At 33.7% G+C, this 23,039-nt stretch overlaps 1 protein-coding gene and 1 pseudogene across 1 annotated transcript; both read left to right on the top strand.

The window, feature by feature from the left end:
- The first annotated feature begins 3,211 nt into the window (after window positions 1-3,211).
- LOC120139212 lies at window positions 3,212-14,416 on the top strand (annotated as a pseudogene).
- Window positions 14,417-16,788: 2,372 nt separating this feature from the next.
- LOC120139201 (probable histone chaperone ASF1A) lies at window positions 16,789-18,963 on the top strand. Its single transcript, XM_039154512.1, has 3 exons — window positions 16,789-17,073; window positions 18,173-18,288; window positions 18,371-18,963. The coding sequence occupies exons 1-3, from the start codon at window positions 16,965-16,967 to the stop codon at window positions 18,752-18,754; spliced, it is 609 nt and encodes a 202-aa protein (XP_039010443.1). The 5' UTR covers window positions 16,789-16,964; the 3' UTR covers window positions 18,755-18,963.
- Window positions 18,964-23,039: the final 4,076 nt, after the last annotated feature.

The raw sequence follows: 23,039 nt of genomic DNA, 5'->3' as shown, positions 1-23,039 counted from the left end.
ATTAGAGGCACTACAAATTTGGGGAGTTGAAGAAGTTGAGTAGGCTTGGTAATTTCAAGCCAAGGTGGAGATTTGTTAGATTTGTCTAGAAATTAAGTTGGAAATTTCATCTTGGTTGGTGGCCAACTTATTGGAAATTTCATCTTGGTTGGTGGCCAAACTTTGAACATGTGAATTTCATATTTGGTGGCTAACTTGTACACATTGGAAAATTCTTTGGTCGGTGGCCAAACTTTGAACATATTGTTCTTAAAACTCAACTATAAATAGGCCTAAGTATTTTCATTAGAAATCATCCCAAAAGCAAGTTCTCTCTTCCTCTTGTATTCTTCATTCTCCCATTTTGGGAATTCTAAAGAATTCCATTTGTTGTAATATTGGCGATATAGTGAAGTTATCATCCGGTGTGGTGCTCGAGGAGTAGACGATATTCTCGTCGAACCTCGTAAATTTGGTGTGTTCTCTCCTTTATTGTTTTTATTCGGTTCTTTTCCATTGTGTTTCAATATTCAATAGTTTGATAGGTTTATCCACTGTGCAACCTTTGGTGGTTTTAATCTTGACATTTTAGGTCAATTTTAAAACTACGTTCGTGTGGGAAATAACCCGTTTTCTCTAACAGATATTGGCTCTTCGGGATCTTGTCTGTGGCAATATATCTCTCATTTTAAGGGGTACCTCGAGTTAACATGCTGCTTTGGTTGATGTGCAAGGGGCGTCTCATGACAAATGAGAAGCAGATCCGACAGCATATCTCTTATACGATCACGTGTTCTTTTTGTGGGATTGTAGTGCAGTCCATCTAGCATATCTTTCAAGAATATATGGTCACCGGCTCTACATGGGCAACGGTGGTCAAGCTAGAGCGTTTGAATGAAATTCTCACCATGGACCTCTGTAGCTGGGTGAGAACCAATTTGTGGAATCCTAATTATTTCCTTAAGAATGGGATGGATTGGAAAATTTTGTTCGGTACACTTCTCTAGAACTTGTGGACTCGTCGGAATAGATTTCTTTTCGATGTTGATTTTATGGAGTTCGATAGTGTACTTCAATAGAGTCCAATGACACTTCGCGAAGCGGTGCAAGCAGTTACAGTTCGTAGTATAACTCAGTCTGCTCTGACGTTACAGAACCAATAGCTTTGTCAGTGGCAACCCCTGCGACTGGCTGAGAAAAACTGAATATTGATGGTGCTAGGCGATCGGTGACATGATTAGTTACCTGTGACGGTGTAGTTCGTCACAACGATGGTGGCTATGGGTTTTAGTAAAGCACTGGGGTGCTGCTCGATGGTTTATGTAGAGCTCTAAATAATGGAAGCATTTAGTGATGATTTGCATGGGGATGTGCATAAGGGTAAGCCTAGGGATGGAAACGGGTACAATTTCGTGGATTCTGCACCGTACCCGCTCTAATTGGGGTGGGGATGGGTATAATTTTAGTGGGTAGTAGGCGGGTATGGATTTAGAAAGTGGCACCCGTCGCGGGTAGTGGGCGGGTGATGGGTTTGAGACCTTATCCACCCCGCATCCTCTCCTCTCACCCACTAAATACCCATTAAATTTTGGACCATTATGAATTTAGGTATAATTTTAGAGTCTAATTTATAAATCTTAATATTGTAAAAGATATAACTTATAATTTAACCAAATATTAGGGATAATTTAACCAAAAGAACAATGTTGAATGAGTTTGTTGAATTTGTATAGCAAAATAATGATGCAATTTTAGAAACATCTAATTTGAACAGGTACTTATAAACTGCCAACATACCAATTGTTGATGATTTTGATATTCTTAACAGGTGGAAAACAAATGGAAATAGTTATCCAACTCTCCAACAAATAACAAAGGATATCTCCTGTCTCCACTGTCCCATCATAATTTGCATTCAGTACAGGTGGAAGAGTATTGGTCCTTATCGTAGTCGACTACTTCCGGAGACGATTGAAGCATTAATGTGTGCTCAAAATTGGCTTTGGGTCGATATTAAAGGTAATATTATTATTTAGTCTATGTTAGTTGTCAAATTGTGCTTAATTATCTTATTAAAGTTTAGTTACTAACTTATATTAGTTTTGCCTTCTATTATATATGTAGGTAGTAGTGAATTTAAATTGGAGCGTTCTCAATTGGAGAAAATAGATAATGATGATTGTAATACTGGAGTAACATACGTCACAAGTATTGCCTGAAATTTAAGAATGTTGCGTCAAAGAACAAAAATATTATGTGTTTGTTATTTATGTTTCTAGGCTTTAATTATGTATTTTATTATGGTGTTTTATATACTTTAATATCTATGTTAACACTTAACTCAGATAATTCTTGGTTTATTTTATTATGTTCTTAATGGACGTGTTTGTTTTATGTTTATTGCTTATGTATAACTTAAGGTTGTTGTCAGGCGGGTCTAGCCGGGTACGTCTCCAGTTGGGTAGTGAGTGTTTGAAATTTTTTATCTATCATAGGTGGTGTGCGGGTGGTGATTTGAAAATATTAGTGGGTATGGGGAGGAGGTATCCACACCTGACCCACCCATTTACCATCCCTAGGTAAGCCAGGCTGCATGTTGGCGACTCTGGGTTAGGATGGTTTCCTAGTTTGTTTTCTTTCCTTTTATTCAATAAATAATAGGATAAACTATGCTTTTAGTACCTAAATTATCAATTTTGATCCATTTTAGTACTTAAACTTTTTTTTTTTTCAAAATCATACCTAACATTTAGTTTTTGTTTCATTTTAATACCCGCCATTAAAATTTTCACGTTTAGTACCTAAACTATCAATTTTAGTCCGTTTTAGTACCTAAACTTTCAATTTTTTTGAAATTTAACGTTAAGTTTTTAACGCGATATTAAAATGAAACAAAAATTAAACTTTATGTACGGTTTTAAAAAAATGAAAATTATGTACTAAAACGGACCAAAACTGATAGTTTAGGTACTAAACATGTAATTTACCCTAAGTAATATCTCATTTTTTAATTGTAGTTAATTTTTTTTGATTTTATTTAAATAAATTAAATTTAAATTTTTTGAAAAAATAAGTTAATTTAGTTAAATATATTTTAAAAATAAAAATTAATGAGAATTAAAAAAAATAAAAGGGTTAAATTAGAACTTTAAAAAAATTGAAAGACCAAATGTTAAACTAGAATTTAACCATCCGCCTCTTCTCGCACAGGCAACCGCTACACTTACCCTTGCTCTCAAAACTCCCAAATCAACCAAAAAAGCGCCCTTTTTTCCCGCGTCGAAAAGCTCCGCCGATGTCCTCTCACTCGGCGGCCACCGCCTCCGCCGCCAAAACCCTTACCATAGACTCCACCCAACTCTACCTCGCCGCGGCAAATTCCTCCGATTCCACCCTTTGTTTCCCCCCAATTCCATCCTCTTTCCATCCTTCTAAACTCATCCCTAACACCCGCTTTCTTATCGACTCCTTCCGCCACACTACCACCACCTTCTCCGCCGCCTACTTCCTCTCCCACTTCCACTCCGACCACTACTCCGGCCTCTCCCCTTCCTGGTCCAAAGGCATCATCTTTTGTTCCCACCTCACTTCCCTCCTCCTCATCCAAATCCTTAAAATCCTTCCTCACTTCATCTTCTCGTTACCTCTAAACGACCCCGTTATGGTAGACGCCTGTGAGGTCGTTCTCATTGACGCCAATCATTGCACTGGCGCTGTCCAGTTCTTATTCAAAGTTCCCACAAAAAATGGGAGCTCCGAAAGGTATTGCACACCGGCGATTGTCGTTATTGTAACTCAATGAAGTTGAATAGTTATTTGAAGGAATTTGTTGGTTGTGATGCTATTTTTTTTATACAACTTATTGTAATCCAAAATTCGTGTTTCCTTCTCAAGAAGAATCTGTTGATTATGTGGTTAGTGTGGTAGACAGGATAGGGAAGGAGTTTAAGGGGAAAAGGGTTTTGTTTCTTGTTGCCACTTATGTTGTTGGGAAAGAGAAGATTTTGGTTGAGGTTGCTCGGAGATGTAAGAGGAAGATATTTGTTGATGGGAGGAAAATGGAGATTTTGAATGTTTTGGGGTATGGGGAAGAAGTTTTTACGGTGGATGAGAGTGAGAGTGATGTTCATGTCGTTGGTTGGAATGTATTAGGATAGACTTGGCCGTATATTCGGCCTAATTTTGTGAAAATGAAAGATATTATGGTGGGAAAAGGGTATGAGAAGGTTGTTGGTTTTGTGCCAACTGGGTGGACTTATGAAATCAAACAGAATAAATTTTCTGTGATATCAAATGATTCGGTCGAGATACATCTAGTCCCTTACAGTGAGCATTCTAATTATGATGAGCTTAGAGAATATGTGAAGTTTTTGAAACCCAAGAAGGTTATTCCTACTGTTGGTATGGACATTGAGAAGCTTGACAGTAAGCATGCTGATAAATTGAGAAAACACTTTGCTGGCCTGGTTGATGAAATGGCTAATAAAAAAGACTTCTTGATGGGATTTCATTGTGGCAATTGTGAAAGTGTAGAAAACGTCAAAATGGATGCTAGTCCTGTCTTGGAAAACGTAGAAATGTATGCTAGTCCCATCTTGAATGCGGAAAAGGACATGGAGAGAAAGCAAAATATATTGGAATGAGAACTGTTGAGAGTAATGATGTATGCATTACTTTGAATGATTCATCTTCTGTGCAAAAACCTGATTTACAAGATTCAGCTATACCAAGTGAGGAGGAAAGAGAGAGAATAGTTGAGGAATTAGGCGACTCTTTGCCCAAATGGGTTACAGGTACCAGATATTAAATTTGATTAGCAGCTCCAGATGGAATATTGTCGAAGCAGTTTCTAATTTTTACGAACTTGAAAATGAGTTATATGAGCAAATCTCTGCTTTTGGAACTTCTGATTCTGCTTCTCAGGCCGGTTCATCTAACGTCTCACTTCTAAATTCAGGGCCTTTTAGAAGTAGCGCTGATGAAAGTTTAAGCCTTCATTTAAGTCAAGTCATAAAGCCTTCTAGTTTTAAACTTTCAGTTTGGAGCAACATATCTCCTGGCAAAAGAAAGAAAAACACTGAAAAACGTCAAATAAGAAAGTCAAAAGTAACTCAAAATTGGAATCTAGCGGGTCAAAGCAACCTATGATAACTAGCTTCTTTGGTAAAGTTTCGGTTATTGGCTCTAGAGGTGGTAGGATTGGTCCAGAAATTGAGGAATGCCCCAAAGGTGAAAGCACTTTGTCTACTGACTTGAGTAAATCATATTTAGAGAAGATCGATCAGTTTATTCAGATAATAAATGGCAATGAATCGTCAAGAGATTATGTGGTCACCTTACTTGAGAAGGCCCAAGGAGATATCAACAAGGCACTGGATATATATTACAGTAATCCCGAGGTGAAGCATGATGAGAATACATAAAATATGGTAGTTTCCAATAAATCAGCACAGGTCCCCTGCTGTACTAATGATAGCCCTGTTAGCAAGAACAAACATTCGGCAGAGGAATCAAGATGTATTACCTATTTATCTTCGCAGGGACAACCAGTGGAAAATGTTGACACAACTCTTGTATCATTGCCTCCTGATACATATAAACCTATAGAGCATGGTTGGTGTTATGAAGTTTTAATTTGCTATTTTCTTAACATTGCATCTTGAAACTCTTCTTTCTAATTTTGTAGTATGGTAGTATCTATGTTGAAGTTATTTTATTGGTTTTAACTGCGTGACCTTTTTTGTTTTGAGCTATAGTCTTATTGCATCTTTGGTGTCTCTTTCAGGCAAATTTGTAGAACATTTCTTATTCATAGAATTTTGAAACTCCTACTGAGATGTGTATGCAGCATGCTGGAGATCTGGTCAGCCTGCTCCATATGCCCATCTTGCACGGACTTTTGTCCTTGTTGGCGGTCAAAAGGGAACGATTAAAGCTACTTCTATGCTTTGCAATAGGTTTAGGAGGTTGGTAAACTTGTATCTTGCTTTTTTTATATGTATTTCTTGGTTGTGAAATCAAAGTTTATAGTGCATTACCTAAAACTTATCCCCAACCTTTTTTCCTTTATGGCTTCTTTCAACTAGTTTGCTGGCATTGTCCCCCGAGGCTGTGCTTCCTGCTGTGTATCTGTGCACCCATAAAATTGCTGCTGACCATGAAAATATTGTTAGTCCACTTGACCAGTTCTCCTGTCCTTATCTTCCTTTTTGTTGTTTCACACAGTAGATTTTTTACTCTTTATTCTTAAAGATAAATTTCCCTTCAAATTGTATATTTTAGATTGCTTAACATGAGAAATAGAATATTAAGAGAGATTAGTTGCAAAAGAAAAAAAATGCACTCATGCTGTAGTAATGATGCAGGAATTGAATATTGGCGGAAGCTTGGTTACATCTGCACTGGAAGAAGCTTGTGGGACTAACCGTTCGAAAATAAGGGATATGTACAATGACATGGGTGATCTTGGTAGAAGCAGATAGTTTCAGTCATAAATTTCCATTTTCTGTTACTTTTTACCCATATTTACTTTTGGGGAGTCTTCTTAACACCTACATTTTGTCTAAGGTGATGTTGCACAAGCATGCCGGAAAACCCAAACTCTGCTTGCTACTCCTCCATCACTACTAATTAGGGACGTATATTCCATGCTTCGGAAGACAAGGTATGGTCAGCCCAGTCTGGATCCTACAACAATAAATGACTATGAGAGTACTGAAATATTGAATCCACGATTCCAGAAACAAGGAAACTATGAGTGTAACATTAATTTGCAGTACTTAAAACTTTACATAATTGGATGATACCTGGATTTTGGTGGTACGAAATTCACTGAAAACTTGTTACAATATCTTTTTTCTTCATAAGATTAAGGACCGTTTTCTCGTTCACTAAACGTATTAGAAGCAGAATGTTATTACCCTCGGCTGACGATAGACAAAGGATTGGTCCCCAGTGATACCATATTATATCATGCTATAAAATATTTAATGGTTTAAATAATTATTCAGGAGCACTTGAGTGCTGGATGCATATGCTTGTGCCTAGGGATTTATGCTCTCAAATAAGCCTTTGACATTGATTCGCTTTTTTCTTCTTCTCAAATAAGATAAATTCAGTCCTACAATTTGATTAATATAGCTAAGTAAAGCAACATGCTTATCATTTTGTTTTGCATTATTTTGGTTTTTGTCATCTATATTCTATTTGTCTCATTTTCCTCATATAGCATTTATCAGTGTACAAACAGGAAGTGGCAGTACCATCCGGAAGAAAGACCTCATTGTGAGTCTTATAGGTTCATGTAGACAGAAAGAGATTAAGTTTCTGGTTAGAACTTTGGTAAGATTCGAAAATTGATCCTTTTTTGTATGCATCTTGTGCAGGCAGTTCTTGATTTTATTTATGTAATTATGTGACTCTTATATTTAAGTATTTTTAATAGGTGATATTTTTCTGAAAACATAGATAATGAGTCTCTTTATTATCATATTGGAGTTTAAGCGCATTTGACTAGCTCCTATTGTATTGAATTTTCCCCAATTGATACATCTCGCATGGTAGACGTGATCAAAGCAAACACTTCTTTGTGCTGTTTTTTCTAATGCTCGTAGTCGTGATTGCTATCGGGGTGGTAGTAGAATTATCAACCTTCACATGCCTGATGTTTTTAGCAATTTTCGTGGAAGCATGTTAAGAATTTTGAATTTGTATAGTTGTTTTAAACTTCATGGTAAATGAAGGTTTCTCTATGTCTCAGTTCTTAATTTGCTGTGTGAGCATTGACTTGCATAGTTGCATTACAATTTCTTCTGTTTCTAAATTGTGACACATACAGGTCAGGAATTTCCGAATAGGAGCAATGATGAAAACGGTTCTTCCTGCATTGGCTCAAGCAGTTGTCATGAATTCCTCTCTTAATCTTTATCATGAAGGAATAGCTGATAGTCTAAAAGAGAAGCTTCAGGTTCGATGCTAATCGTAAGCTAATAAATTATTTTTTTGAAGAGTATGAAATAGTATATCTCTTCATGAAGACTTGAAATTTTACATCATTATGTATGAGAAGTATAAGCTACTCCCCAACCAAAAAACAAAATAAAAATGGGTATAATGGATCTGTTGATGTTTGTGTTGTTTGGATCTAACATCCATTATCTGCAAAGGATCTTGCTACCAAAGGCATCATTAGATTTATCTACATATGCATAATACTATTTTCAACTTTTCCTGCTTTCTGGGCCAGCAATCATTTGTGCCTGTTTCTGATTTGATCTTTGTTTACTTGTCAGGACCTTTCAACAGCTGTAACTGAAGCATATAATGTACTTCCAAATTTGGTAAGTGATTGTATATTTTATATTGAAGTTCTTCATTGTATATTATTTTCAAAATTTATAAGCTCCCGGATTTCCTTGTCCACTTTATGAGATGTTTTTATATAATATATTTATATATGTGCTAATTGTTTTTGCATGCAAGTATATATGAATTTATTTTCTCTTTATATCTTTGTCTTCTATAACTTAAAAATTTAAGTCTGGTTCATTTGCTTTATAACATGTTGCACATGCCAGTTTCTTGCCCTTTCCCCCCTTCTTTTGAAAACAGCATAAGACAGAATATGTTTGTTTTGTGGTACATTTATGCTCATGATGCATTGTTTACAGGATTTACTCGTTCCTTCACTAATGAAGGAAGGTATTGCGTTTTCATCATCAACCTTGTCGATGGTTCCGGGAATACCTATTAAACTCATGCTTGCCTATGGGTTTACGTGCTACCCTATTGTTTCTTTCTTGTACATCAAAATGTACTAATGCTATTGCCTATGGGTGGTAATATTCTCCATGGTGGTAGAATTACCAATGGGGTTCCAGAAGTACTGAAGCTTTTTCAAAACAAAGCTTTTACATGTGAATATAAGTAAGCTCTTCTGTGTTTGGGGGGGGGGGCAGATTATTCACATTCGTGAAGTTTAGAAGTGTATTATTTGTTATTTTGGGTACTGCATGAAACAACTGTGAAGCTTATATTCCTCTTTAGTATGGCACCATATTCTTTTGTTCATTCAATGTGGTTGCGTTTTTTTTCTTGAATGACATCAGTTGGATAACTGATTGTAGGGCACATCTTGTGGTTTCTCACCGTTCTTCTGCATCTCTTAGTTTTATCACATGTTGGGTATGACTGAGAGGTTTCCACATGCACATAATTTTCAGATATGATGGTCGGCGTGTCCAAATTCACAAATTGGCTGATGGAGCAATGCGTGTCTTTTCACGAAATGGGGATGAAACGACATTAAGATTTCCAGATTTAATTAATACAATTAAAGAGTGCTAAGCCTGATGTCCAAACTTTCGTATTGGATGCGGAGGTGAGATTGTCTAACAGCAAGATGCCTTTTACTTATTTTATGTTGCTAATTCTGATTCTGGTTGCGGCTTCAGGTTGTTGCAATCGATAGGAATAATGGTCAGAAGCTGATGTCCTTTCAAGAATTATCTTCAAGAGAAAGAGGGAGCAAAGATTTTTTGATCACAGTGGATAAAATAAAGGTTTGCTTTATATTCACTTTGTGACGTTACATAATTAGATTTTCTGTTTTTTATGAAGTTTTTAGTGCAAACATCAAACATTTAGGTGAATTGAAATTAATCTTATGACATGATCAATTTGCATAGCTGTTTCACTTATCGTTATTTAATATGCCCATTTCCTTTGTGCTTTCCAAAATGATGTTAAGGCTCTTTTGATATTTAATTTTCACATTCACTTATCTTCTCTTATAAGTTCAACGTTTTTCCCTGTATCCTGAAGTTAAATTTTGATTTTCTTTCTAATTATCATTGCAACATGCAGGTTAACATTTGCCTGTTCGTGTTTGATATCATGTTTGCCAATGGAGAGCAGTAAGTATCTTGAACTCTCTTGGAATTATTCCGATTTTCTTTTATTTATATACATATGTAGACTAGAAGACCGAGGACAAGTTGTAACAGTAGTATTTTCTGATTTTTGAACTATACAACAGAAGCTTTCCCATGAGCAATGACAAATAAATCTTTGCATGGAATATAGTATGTTGAATAAGAATTAGACTATTCCATTTATCAGTTATATATCTTTCCTCACTACCTCTTTAATTCACAAAATACATGCAAGAAGTTCATGTAACTCAGACTTGATTGTGAATGTGTGATTATCGGAAGAGAGTAGCCGAGCATTTGTCTGACATAGGTGTGTTTAATAAAGTTTTTCTATGTACTTGATCTTTAAAATGTTATATTCCCATACCCATGTCCAGTATGCAGTGGATCTTGGTGTTTGACATGGGTACTTAAACAAAAATGAAGAATTGGAGTAACATAGAAATTCATTAAATAACAGAAATTTGGCTAGTGATTTTCCGCCTTCAAAATGTGCATTCTTTAAACACATTTTATTTCTCTGATCTTGTGAATTCACCTTGACCGCGAACATGTATCCTTACTAAAAAACATATGCCCGCACTTGTAATTATTCCAATGGTGTGCCATGTTTCCAAGATGGTCTAGATCTTGTGTTTTCAACTGCATTTCAAGCTACTTAATGTGGATTGTAGATATGACGTGTATATTAGTGATTGTAACTAATTAGTTAGTTTTAGTAGAAGACTTATTCATCTAAAGGATAAGATACTAGTTTATCTCTAATTTACTTTTACTTGAGTTAGAATTCCTGTACAAGTGGTCTTTTTAAAGGAAAGACCCCTTTCTGTAACTGTGTGAAGAAATAGAAAAACAGAGAAATTCTATTTCTCTCAGCTCACACTTCATTTAAAGGAAATACCCTGAGTGTCAGACCCCTCTTTTCATAATTTAAAATGGACTCTATGCTGCTCTGGTTTATTCCTTTGCTGAAAGACCTTGCAAATGCTGCCATGTGTCCATGTGACATATGGGGATTATTGAGCAATTAGTTCAAGAGTTCAATCATTCAATGTTTTTAACTCCTTTCTCAGTGTGATAGAGATTGGTTAATCTTGTTGAAATATCCCCATTTTTACTTTTGTGTTTTAATTTGAGAAAACTGAAGAGTTGGTTGACAGTATTGCCATTATTTTATGGAAGGGCAAAGATTACGAGTAACCGAAAAATAAGTTCTGGACACCTGTGGTACTCTTTTTTTTTTTTTGATAGGATACCTGTGGTACTCTTACTCTTCGGTTTTCTTGAATTACCCATATTTAACACTCGATTTCGATGCTTTTCGGATGTGGGTAATTGGGTATGGGGATATAAACCTTTTAGGACCCTCCAAAGTCTAAATACATAGAAAAACTTAAAAAGATCGAACATACACCTGTCAGATACATAACCGTATCCAACACTCGCAGTTGAATCCGAGTAACATAGCTGGTAATATAATTCTTTACTCAGTGTTGTCGCATGGAGTAAGTCTTGCAATTTTATCAACCTATACTGTTATACTAAAATAAATCAACCTAAAGTTCAAAAAAATAAAAATAAATCAATCTATACTGCTGTATGTCAATTACTCAAAATCTGGCTATTTGTTATAGTTGAGCATATTTTGTTCTTTCCGGAATATGTCATGTAAATGTCAAGCTCTTTGTCTGAAAAATAAACTTTAGATTACAATTTTGTCCCCCTTATTTTTCCTGCTATTTTTTATTTTATTTTTCCATTCAACTTCAAAAATATCATATACTTTCTATTACAGGCTGTTAGATGTTCCTCTGCGCCAATGAAGGAAACGTATGCCTTCCCCCTCCCACAATTTTTTGGGTTATTTTCTTTCAAAGTCTCTCTTATCAAATTCTCGCGAGCTGTAAATTTATTCCTTCTTCTGCCATGCTTAAAAAATTAGGTCTGAAGGATTTGTTTCCCGAAGAGAAGTTGGGTCATTTTGAATATGCAAAAGAAATCACTGTAAGACCTCTCGGCTTTGCTTGTTTAGAGAATACAATTTTTTGGTTATCAACTCGGATGTGAGTGTCAGGTATAGGTATGTATCTTGTGTTTGAGACAGGTCTAATTATTATTATTTTTTAATTTAATGTACTTGGAAGGTACTTGATGTGTCATTACTCCACCCATAACCAAATATGTTTTTGACATAGATATTTTAGGTAATTGAAGAGTTGGAACAACATAGGATTGACTAGTATTGTCTATGATCTCTTGTTTAATAGGTGGAAGGAGATGATACTTGTTTGACCAGTGAAGCCACATTAACTCGGATAAACTCCTTCCTTGAAAATGCATTGTGGTTTTCATGCGAAGGAATTATGGTTAAGTCCTTGGATATTGATGCTGGATATCTTCCGTCAAAGCGTAGTGATTCATGGTTAAAGGTTCTGTGGTTACCAGAATATTCTGATGATTTAACTATTTAGAAAATACGAAGATAGCTAAATATTGAATCAAATTGCTTGGTGATCTCTATTAGGAAAAGCGGGACTATGTGGAAGGGTTAAGCGACTCCCTTGATTTAGTCCCAATTGGTGCTTGGCATGGTAATGGAAGAAAAGCAGGATGGTAATGACTATATATATACATGTATGTGTAGTTAAATGATGCTTCATGATGTATTTGAAACTTTTTGAAATTTATAGAGGGAAAGGTTCCTCAGTCCATAGTAAGCTTTTGATTTTAAAAGTTCATGAAACTTTGATTGAAAACCATCCCCTCCTAAGCCCACTAGGATGGAATTACATACGCAAAACTAACAAGTAGTTAAATATGACTGATAGGCATCAAGAAAAAAAATATAAGCTCCTAGACTCTTGGAATCATCTGAACTTCGGCCTCATAAATTGGAACATCCCATGTGTTGAAATGATCTTGCTGACGTTGGTAAAACTAAATTTTGATATCATTTGATAAATATCCCGTGACCATTTTATGAACCGATGTTTTAACAGATGCAATGTTTAGCAAGCAAGTAGAATTGAAGTGAAAGGGGTGATTTGCATTTTATGAAGTATGTTTAGATATTGTCAAAGAAAATGTTATAGACCATTGAACGCAAATCGATAAAATATTCATTTATTATACTGCATTTGAACTTCAATCTAGTAACTTAGAAAATCCCAAGTTTGCTGAAACGATCTTGGTGGCACTGGTAAGCTTAAAATTTGATATCATTTGATAAATAGCCTCTCGTTTGTTAAGAGGCCCTATGTTGTGATTGCTTATTTGCATTTTATGTTGATATATTACTAAAGAAAATGTTATATTATTGAATTTGAAAAAGAAATATTCATTCATTACGCAGCACGCCCTTGCCACATGCTCCCAATGTGAAATCCTTTCTGTTTTAAGTCATACTTTGATGTATGTTACTTTACTTTTCTTACGAATTCGTTCCTCATGGCATGTTACAACCCAGACGCTGAAGATTTCCAAAGCGTATGCCATGTTATGTCTGGATTCACCGATTCATTTTACAATGAGGTAAAGTGGAGCGTTGATGATGTTTGTATTCCAGAAAGTGTATCTTTTTCTTCATGTTACCAAGGATATGGTGTTAATCTTGCAAGTCTGAGCTAAAAGTTGAACATCGTTATGCGGTATGTGAGAATAGTTTTGTTTCTGATTTAAGATCTTTTTGATGTTGGCTTAGCTAGGATTTTGGCAGTGAGCATATCTGATTTGCAATTTACTGGAGTACAAATTATACAGTTCCTAACGATAGAGTAATGATAAAGGCGCTGAGATTTGATCTAATTGCCATAACACGGCTAAATAGTGTGCACGTTTCTCTTTGTAATCACTCGTTGATAGCTCCCTCAAGAAACCAGATGTGACTTCTGGTTTCTTCGCAAAGATCCTATCATTAGTAACCTATGTTTTTTTCCCCGTATATTTTGATGATCTTTAAAGGGTCATATTCTCATGCTCGTTGTCGGATATGCATTGGTATAGTAACACGTTTCTATGCATATATAAGTTTCAATCCTTCATGTTACACTAAACTCTTTTAAGTCTTTTGGTTTTCTTTATCGAATTCAGATGAAAGAGTTCTATTCCGGAGATAGGATCTTAGCCAAAAGGCCTGCTTACTATCAAACAGCTGAGGTGCCTGATATGTGGTTCTCTCCAGAGCTTGTTTGGCAAATAAGAGGTGCAGACTTCACAGTATCACCAGTTCATCAGGCTGCGATCGGGTTAGTTAATCCTTCCCGTGGCATCTCAATGAGATTTCCAAGGTTCATCCGCTCGGTGACGGACAGAATTCCCGAGGAATGTACCACGGCAGCGAACATAGCCGAAATGTTTCGTTTGCAGACTCGAAAGATGGATGTGACAGTCTAACAATGACCACTGTTTCCAGGTTTGTGTACGGATGTTTTCCGTCCAGGTTCTTGTATTGGATTGGATGGAGGTTAACCATTTCTGTTTTGTAATTTTTATTAACAATGTTTTTTTTTCCCGTCTCTTAATTAGATTTTTCAGGGATTACTTATCTATATTCCTAGAATCCTTACCACATGTTTGATTCTTCTTTTTGTTTATGAAATCTTATACATTCTGAATTGTTTTACTAATCTCATATTGACGTACAAAATTTTATTTTGCAATTAATTCTTTGTTTTTTGTTATCAACAATTTCTATGTTCTACATCAGTTACTCTTTTCACACTCAAACAAAAACAATGCCTTTTATCTTACTCAAATGCTTTTTATCTATATTCCCAGTATATTAACACTTGTTTTCATTAGTATACGTTTTTCCCCAAGTTTTATGGTGAACGTGTAGTTGGAGTACCAATGTATTTTTTTCTTTTTCAGAACATCAATATTTATTTACATAAATATAATTTTTGGTAAATTTCACGTTAAGCACCTAAACTATGTTTAGTTTTTGTTTCATTTTAGTATCCTACCGTTAAAAACTTAGCTCATTTAGTATCTAAACTATCAGTTTTGGTTCGATTTAGTACTTAAACTTTTTAATTTTTTTTAAAATTAAACTGTAAGTTTTTAACGGATTATTAAAATGAAACAAAAATTAAAAGTTAGGTATGATTTTTGAAAAAAAATTAAAAGTTTAGGTATTAAAATTGATTAAATTTGATAAGTTTAGGTACTATACGCATAGTTTACCCTATAATTTTTTCATCAAACTTCATTTTGAATGTGTCGTTGGAGAACCGATGTAAGTTTTTTAATAAATCATCACTTATTTAATAATGTTGTACATATCATCATACCAAAACATAATTCAAATGACGTGATATATTTATTAGTATTTTAATAACACATGGGATTGTAATAAAAAATAAAAACTCTAAATTATAGCTTTGAAATTTAAACCAAAATCTTAAAATCCTAAATCATATCTCAAACCCCATATCAAAACTTAAATTCCAAATTACATCTATTCGGCCTCGACAGACTCATCCTCCCATCAATGAACAGTGGCTCATTGGCAGTCTCACCCTTAAATCACAACCCCCCAATCCTTGATGATCTAACCCGTAATCACTTCTTCCCTTGCTAATCCTTGATGAACTCTATGTCTGTCATTCGCCAATAACCGTCAACACCTCAGATAAGATATTCACCTTATTTTTTTTCTCGAGTGCTTCTACCTGTTAACCCAACATACCCCGATGTCGCTTGCCCTTGCTCTTGAGAAATTGTTTGGAGAGGTTTTTCGATGACTTAAATTCAGTGGGTGTTTATGAGTTGGGGATTGCGAGAGTTTGATTAAATACTTATAAAATACCTTAGGTAATAATAATAATAATAAAATAATGTATATTGTCGTAAAAGATCAAAACAGGAACAATTCAAAAGTTAAATGATTAAATAAAATAATTAAATTTCAGTGACTCAAATATGAGTGAGAACAATTTCATCCAAACATAAAAAATAGTTTTCGAAAATAGTTTTTAAAATTATTATATAGTATATTTTACGAAAATCTTTTTTTTAGAATAATATATCAATAAAAAAGCTCTTACTATAACTTGAATTACTATTTTTTAAAATATGGATTGATTCAAAATTCAATCAATTAATCAAAATTATTTCGATTGAATTAAAAATGTTCATATATAATTTAGTTGAATTAAAAATTAACGATTTTAAAAATAAAATTAATTTAATTAATACTTATTTAACTGGATCATTTGTTGAACATACCTAATTGAGATGGCATGCTCCGTTTTGTTTTTTAATCTTTTCATACCTTGCAATATTCCCGCCAAACCAAATTTGATAACCAGCTATCACCGTACACTTTTGGACAGCCAGCGTGTTCACTTTATGATTTTATTCTAATTAATCAACCGAATTAAATTAATTCGGTTAATTTGATCCCTAACCGAATTAATTTAATAAAAAAACAGTTAATATTTCTTTAATATTTGATTGACGGTTAATTAGATTTGAAATTAATTAATTAATTAATTAATCAAAATTATAAATATATTATATATTAAATATTTATTTCAAGCTCAAGTTTAAATAAATACACTTTATTTGATTCGATTAATATTCTTAAAACAATTAATAATTAAAAAATTTAGTTCGAATTAATCATTTAAACATCTCTATACTATTCTAATTGCCCAAGAGGCCTAAAGTAGGAAATAAATATACATTTTCTTTATTTTTATTCCATCCCCCCCACTCCCCCCCCCCCACCCCCCACAAAAAAAAAAACCCAAAAAAATAAAATTACCATCTCCTTCATTTTCCCTCCTTCCATATCTTCTCCCAAACCCAATCCATTAATTCCAATTTCATTTTATATTTCTTTCCAACCCCAACTCTCGAAACCACACTCAGAGAAAACAATTTCTTTCTCTTATTCTTCTTTGATTGTTTTCCCTTTTGTATTTTGTTTCTTCCTTCTTCTTTTCCTTTTTCAAGTTAGGTTTTATTCAGAGTTCGATGAATTTTCGAGAAGCTAGGGTTTGGATTAGTAGAGTAGTGAACAGTGTAATTTCTCTCTGATTCGAGACAATGAGTGCTGTCAACATTACTAACGTTACCGTTTTGGATAACCCGGCGTCCTTCTTGTCTGCTTTTCAATTCGAGATCTCCTACGAGTGTTTGACTCCTCTTAAAGATGGTACGCTTTCTTTCTCAGCATTTTTTTTTGTTTCAATGCTTTTTAGATTTCAATTTATTTTTTTATTTGATTTTATATTTTTTTAGTTAGGGTTTGGCTGAGGTTAAGTCTACGAGGTTGTTTTCCCCTTTCTCCCCCCTCCTTTGTTTAATTATTAAATGATGGGACGAGAATAAAGATTTGGTATGCTTGAATAAGATATTTTAGTTAAGTGGCGGTATAATTGTAGGTTGGGGTTTGCAGTTTTATTGAAGAAAGTTAGGGTTTGGGCCAGGCATAAATTGGCCTTCACTAGCAAGTTTTTGTTACATATTTTGGTTTTACCAGTCTATATAAAATGTTTTTTTTTCAAGAGTAAAACTTGGTAGGAATTTGTTGTATTTTCTACTCTGTAGAAAGCTAGGCTTTATGTTAAATGGAAAATAAATTTATCGCCTCTTCTTTGAAGGAGAAGAAAAAAAATAAGAAACTTGTCTTAAGTTGTAAAGCTTTATGTTACTATATATTTTGGCATTTTGCATGTTGATTTCCCAATGGATTGTGGTTCAATAAATCTTTAAGAATATCCTTAAGAGCAGAGGAATAGAATTTTAGAATGCTAGGAATGCATGGGGGGATATTTTGATACAATTTATGCCAGAATATACAGTATTGACTTGAGTTCCAGAATTAAGTAGAATGGTTGCTAATTGTCATCTTGTACAAAATAATTCTAAAGTTTCTGGAATAAAGAAATGTGGAATGCTGATTCTATGTGTAGAAGGGAAGCTTTTCATCTCAGTGATCTGATTTCGTATGTTTTAGCTGTACGTGTGGCTTGAACTTGGGAGTTGAGTTTAAGACAGTTTCTAACACAGTTACTTCTATTTTTCCAACTCTTCTGTTACATTTGAAAGTTTTGAGTTTCATTAAAATTAGAATTTTAAGTTTGTCAGATAAACAAGACGTTCTTATTATTCATGAATACATTCTGGATATGATTGTATTAATCTAATATAAGACTTTACCAGCCATATCTGTCTACCCAGTAATGCTATGATTTTGTTGACTTCATGTCTTTTTTGAGGTTAAAAATATTCATGTTTTATTGGATCGACAGATTTAGAATGGAAACTTATCTACGTGGGATCTGCAGAAGATGAGACTTATGATCAACTACTGGAGAGTGTACTTGTTGGGCCTGTTAATGTTGGAAATTACCGTTTTGTATTACAGGCAATCTCAACTAACTCGGTTTTAGTTGTGGATTTGATGTATCTGTCTTAATTTATTACCTTTTTCCTTGAATATGTTGCAGGCAGACCCACCAGACCCGTCAAAGATTCGTGAAGAAGATATTATAGGTGTCACAGTACTTCTATTAACTTGTTCGTATCTTGGCCAAGAGTTTGTCCGAGTGGGCTACTATGTTAACAATGATTACGATGATGAAAAGCTTAGAGAGGAACCTCCCACAAAGGTCTTGATTGAGAAAGTCCAAAGAAATATTCTGACTGATAAACCCAGGGTGACAAAGTTCCCCATAAATTTCCACCCCGAGAGTGGTGGCAATGAAGAAGCCCCACCATCTGATCGCCCTGTTGAAAATGAGGGAAATGAGGAACCCCTTCCATCTGATCACCCTATTGGAAATGACAGAGACGAGGAACTTCCTGCTTCACCAAATCCAAAAGAACAGTAGGAACCTTAAAATTTCTAATTAGAAGATATGGTCAGTATTCAAGATGGATAACCTGGTAACCGTTTCATGGATTGACATTGGATGAGGATGCTTAATGAAGTAATGATTTGGAAGTGCTGGGTTTGATTTGGCTCTTTTTTGTTTCTTTGAGTAACTGTTTCACTATGATGATTTGCTTAGGAACTTGAAAGTTAAAATTGGATTTCCAAGTTTGTGATATACTTCTAAAGGAACTTGGTTGCACTTTTTTTAGCTTTGTTGTCCAAACAATTGACCTTTTCTGCATTGCTCTTACAGGCATTGAGATTTTGTGGATTATGACGTGTGTCAGAATCATTTAAATTTGACTTTAAAAGTGAGTTTCATATGATCATAATGTGTGACTTTATTTTACTAGCTTCTTGAAACTCAAGCTCGAGTGAATAGAAAAGGAAAATCATTGCTGTATGAGCGGATTGCTTAATCTATCTACCCTTAATGGTTTGTGCATTGTTCGAAAATGGTTGACACTTGCATTGGAATTATGGTCATATCCTACGGAGTTTTAGGTGAACTTGTTGATCTGGGAAAAGGAGCTGAGGTTCTTTGAATGCGAGGCTCTGGTTATCATGAAGTAATGGAAATCAGTCCGGTCTTGGTCATCCATGTGGGTCTGCTTTTTGTAGATTTGAGTATTGTGGATTCAGATATGTATTATGTATTATTATTATTTGATTAAGTAGAGAGGTATTATATTTAGGCAAATGCCGAGATTTGAACTCACAACATTGGACGGACAAAGGAAACATCTTTGACCACTCAGTCAATTAATGGATCTGTGTCATTGTTTTTTACATTGTAAATGGTTGGTATTTGATACCTGCACTGGAAGTAGTCATCTATGAAGTTCTAGGTGAATTAGGTGAGAAGTGCAAAGCAGGAGGAGCTAAAGTGTTGTACGAATGGGCTCTGGTTATTATGCAGTAATAGAAATCGGTTTGATCATGGTCGTACATGCAGGTTGCCTGAAGTTTTAGTAGGTAAAGCCCAAAACGGAGAGCTTGGTTGAAGAGGCATGTTCAATGAGACATCCATGCCCTGGTCAAAATTGGGTATCCATGCCTAGTTACAAGACTTGGAAATGGAATGGTGGGAAGATGCAATCAAAATTGTAAGAATCGATAGAAAAGAAAGTTTAGATTTTGCTAGCGGCTCATTTTGACCCGACCAAAAGCTTCGACCGGGAAAATTATTTGTCTTATGTATATAGCCACCGTCACAAAGGGGCATTTTCTGGTGGCGTGTACGGATTGGATTGGAACACATGCGTTATGGATTGTTGGATGGCAACAAGGCGACACCCACTCTTGTCCAACCCAAATTCATATTTGCTTTTCTTTGAAATTTTACAAAATAACATTTCATCCAATTAATCTTATAGTAATTATCCCTTAAACACTTAGATCTAATAATTCATACTCTTTTTGTTTCGTTTTCTAGTGATGTTTAAGTTCAAACCATTTCCTATTAAAAAAAACTTTTGATGATGCAAAGGAAAAATGGTGTCAGTCATCACCTCTAGGGATGTAAAATCAGGTAATCGTTTAGGTTTCAGTCGAATCATGTCAGTCAAGTAAAATTGGATACATGTTGTGTCATGTCATTTTGATGGTTGGACTCGGATTAGATCAGGTTCAGGTCAAATTAGTTCGGGTCATTTTCAGATTGATTTGACATCAAGTTCAGGTTCAAGTCGAGTTAATTTCAATTCGGATCGATGTTAGTTCAGGTCAAAACAGTTCAGGTCTGGAACAATTAAACACCAAATTAATTCAGGTTCGGATAAGTCAGATCTCGTTCAAATCGGGTTAAATCATTGGCAGATAAAATTCAGGCCGGATCTTTACCGGATACAGATTGGCTTCAGGCCAGGTCATTTTTTATTTTTGAATTAATTATTTTTCGCCTTTCGGTGAATTTTGAGTTGTAATTTGTAATTGTATATGATTTAGAGTAAATTGCTAAAAATATAAATAATTATGGATCAATTTTGATAAAAATATAATTTTAAGGATTAAATTGAACCAATATGAAATTACAAGTAAAAATTAAATAAATTAAACAACACGCATTGATGAGGGACAAAATCAAAATAATTTTAAAATGTGAGGCTAAAATTAATATAAAAAGCACTAAATTATACTCATTTAAAAAGTTATGAGCCAATTACAAAAATATAAATAAGTAATAAGTATGAGCCAATTTCACATGCAAATATAATTTTGAGGACTAAATTGAATAAATATGAAATTACAAATAAAAATTTAAATAAATTAAACAATACAAAAGGTCAAATCAAAATAATTGTAAAATGTGAAGAAAATATATAAAATAGACTAAATTGCATTCATTTCAAAAGTTAAAAAATTGAAACAATTATAATATATATATATATATATATATATATATATAAACTATACAATTTATATTTATATACTATATATAAACTATATATGAACTATATATAGTTCATATAGTTTATATATAAACTATGTAATTAGTTATATTAATAAACTATGTAATTTATACATAGTATATATAATTTATAATTACACATAATATATATATATATATATATATATATATATATATATAGTTTATATGTAAACTATACATTTATATAGTTCATATATATAATTATAATTATATATATATAAATATAAACTATACATTTATATATAGTTCATATAATTTATATATAATATATATAGTTATATTAATAAACTATATAGTTTATATATATAGTATATATAGTTTATATTTAGTTTATAATAATATAAATATAAACTATATATACTATATATAAAAACTATATAGTTTATATAGTTTATATATATAATTTATATATAAACTATATAGTTTATATTTATATATATGCTATATATATACTATGTATAATTATAAATTATATATGAACTATATATAAAATGTATAATTTATATTTATATATTATATACAATTATAAATTATATATACTATGTATAAATGTAACCCCCTAGACCCGACCTGGAGGTTATGCCCAAATCTAGGTGGTCACATATCACATTCAGAAATTCTTTTTATATTTAAAACAACGTTAAAATCCATATAACAGTATAATATGAAATTTATCCATAATAAGGATTTATACGATAAACATATATATCCATATATCAGAAAACCGTATAAACATTTACAGAACAAAATACTGGTAATACATATATATCAAGGTGGTAGCAAAACACGTGTCACAAAAGTATAACAAAGGCATATAGAGATATACATTAATACAAAAGTAGGAGTAGTCGATCCTTCTGATACCAAGTCTGCTAGCCTAGTCTGTTATTATCTAAAAAGGTTAAAATTTACATAATGAGCTAAAAAGCTAAGTGTGCTCCTTACGGTGTATAAAAACATACATATAAAATACCTTAGTAAAATATTAGTTCATCAAACATGCTTTAAAAACATGAACACTACCCCCGTCTAATCACTAGAATATGTAGGTTTCCCAGAACCATACACCCACTTGTACACCCAGTAAGGGCTTACCCATTGCATAAAGCAGAGGAGCTTGCAGTAAGGTCTTATCCTGTACACAAAGCAGATGAGCCTACTGAAAGCGGTAAGGTCTTACTAGTCATAGACTAGGCCTGAGATACTTCCTCCAATAAAACCCCAATGATAAAAATAACATGTATGTAGTCGAATGAAAACAGTAGTTTAATCCATTAAAACATGAAAATATTTCATTTTCAAAAAGCAGATATGAAAATACGGTAATCCAAAGATCATATCAGAAATATATAGAAAAATCAGATATCAGTTAAACCGTGTTCAGAAAATAAAGTATTTTTTCTTAAATTGTTTTAGTATTATCGGAAATCTAAAACAGTTCAGAAAGATAGTTGAAAACAGTAATGTAACACCAACAGTAAACTCACATGTATTGGTCTGAGTAGTCTAATAGGGAAGCCTACTACTGAGTCTGTCGATCACGATCAGCTGCAGCGCTAGATCCTACGAATCAGAAAATCCATATCAGAATCCTAATATGAATAATATTAACCTTTATTTAAATAATTTATGGAAACCTACAGGTAACTCTCGTAGAATGTGGATTGAGCGGGTCTGACGGACGGGAAAAACGAGATCTAATCGACCCTCGGTCGGGTGAAACACAAGTATCTTCATAAAAAATATATTCTCGAATCAATTCCATAATCAAATCCTAAAAAATTAAGTAAAATGCTAAAAACACTAAGCA

The sequence above is a fragment of the Hibiscus syriacus genome, unplaced genomic scaffold, assembly GCF_006381635.1.
Source record: "Hibiscus syriacus cultivar Baekdansim isolate YM2019G1 unplaced genomic scaffold, ASM638163v2 tig00110730_pilon, whole genome shotgun sequence".
Taxonomy (NCBI): domain Eukaryota; kingdom Viridiplantae; phylum Streptophyta; class Magnoliopsida; order Malvales; family Malvaceae; genus Hibiscus; species Hibiscus syriacus.
The sequence above is the reverse complement of the archived record's forward strand: the minus strand, read 5'-3'. Positions and strand labels throughout refer to the sequence as shown.

Bases quoted from the DNA above. Each gene is read 5' to 3' on its own strand.
- LOC120139201 (XM_039154512.1), top strand. From the start codon at position 16,965: ATGAGTGCTGTCAACATTACTAACGTTACCGTTTTGGATAACCCGGCG. The intron at 17,074-18,172 runs GTACGCTTTCTT...TTGGATCGACAG, and splicing joins TTTGACTCCTCTTAAAGATG to ATTTAGAATGGAAACTTATC. The intron at 18,289-18,370 runs GCAATCTCAACT...AATATGTTGCAG, and splicing joins ATTACCGTTTTGTATTACAG to GCAGACCCACCAGACCCGTC.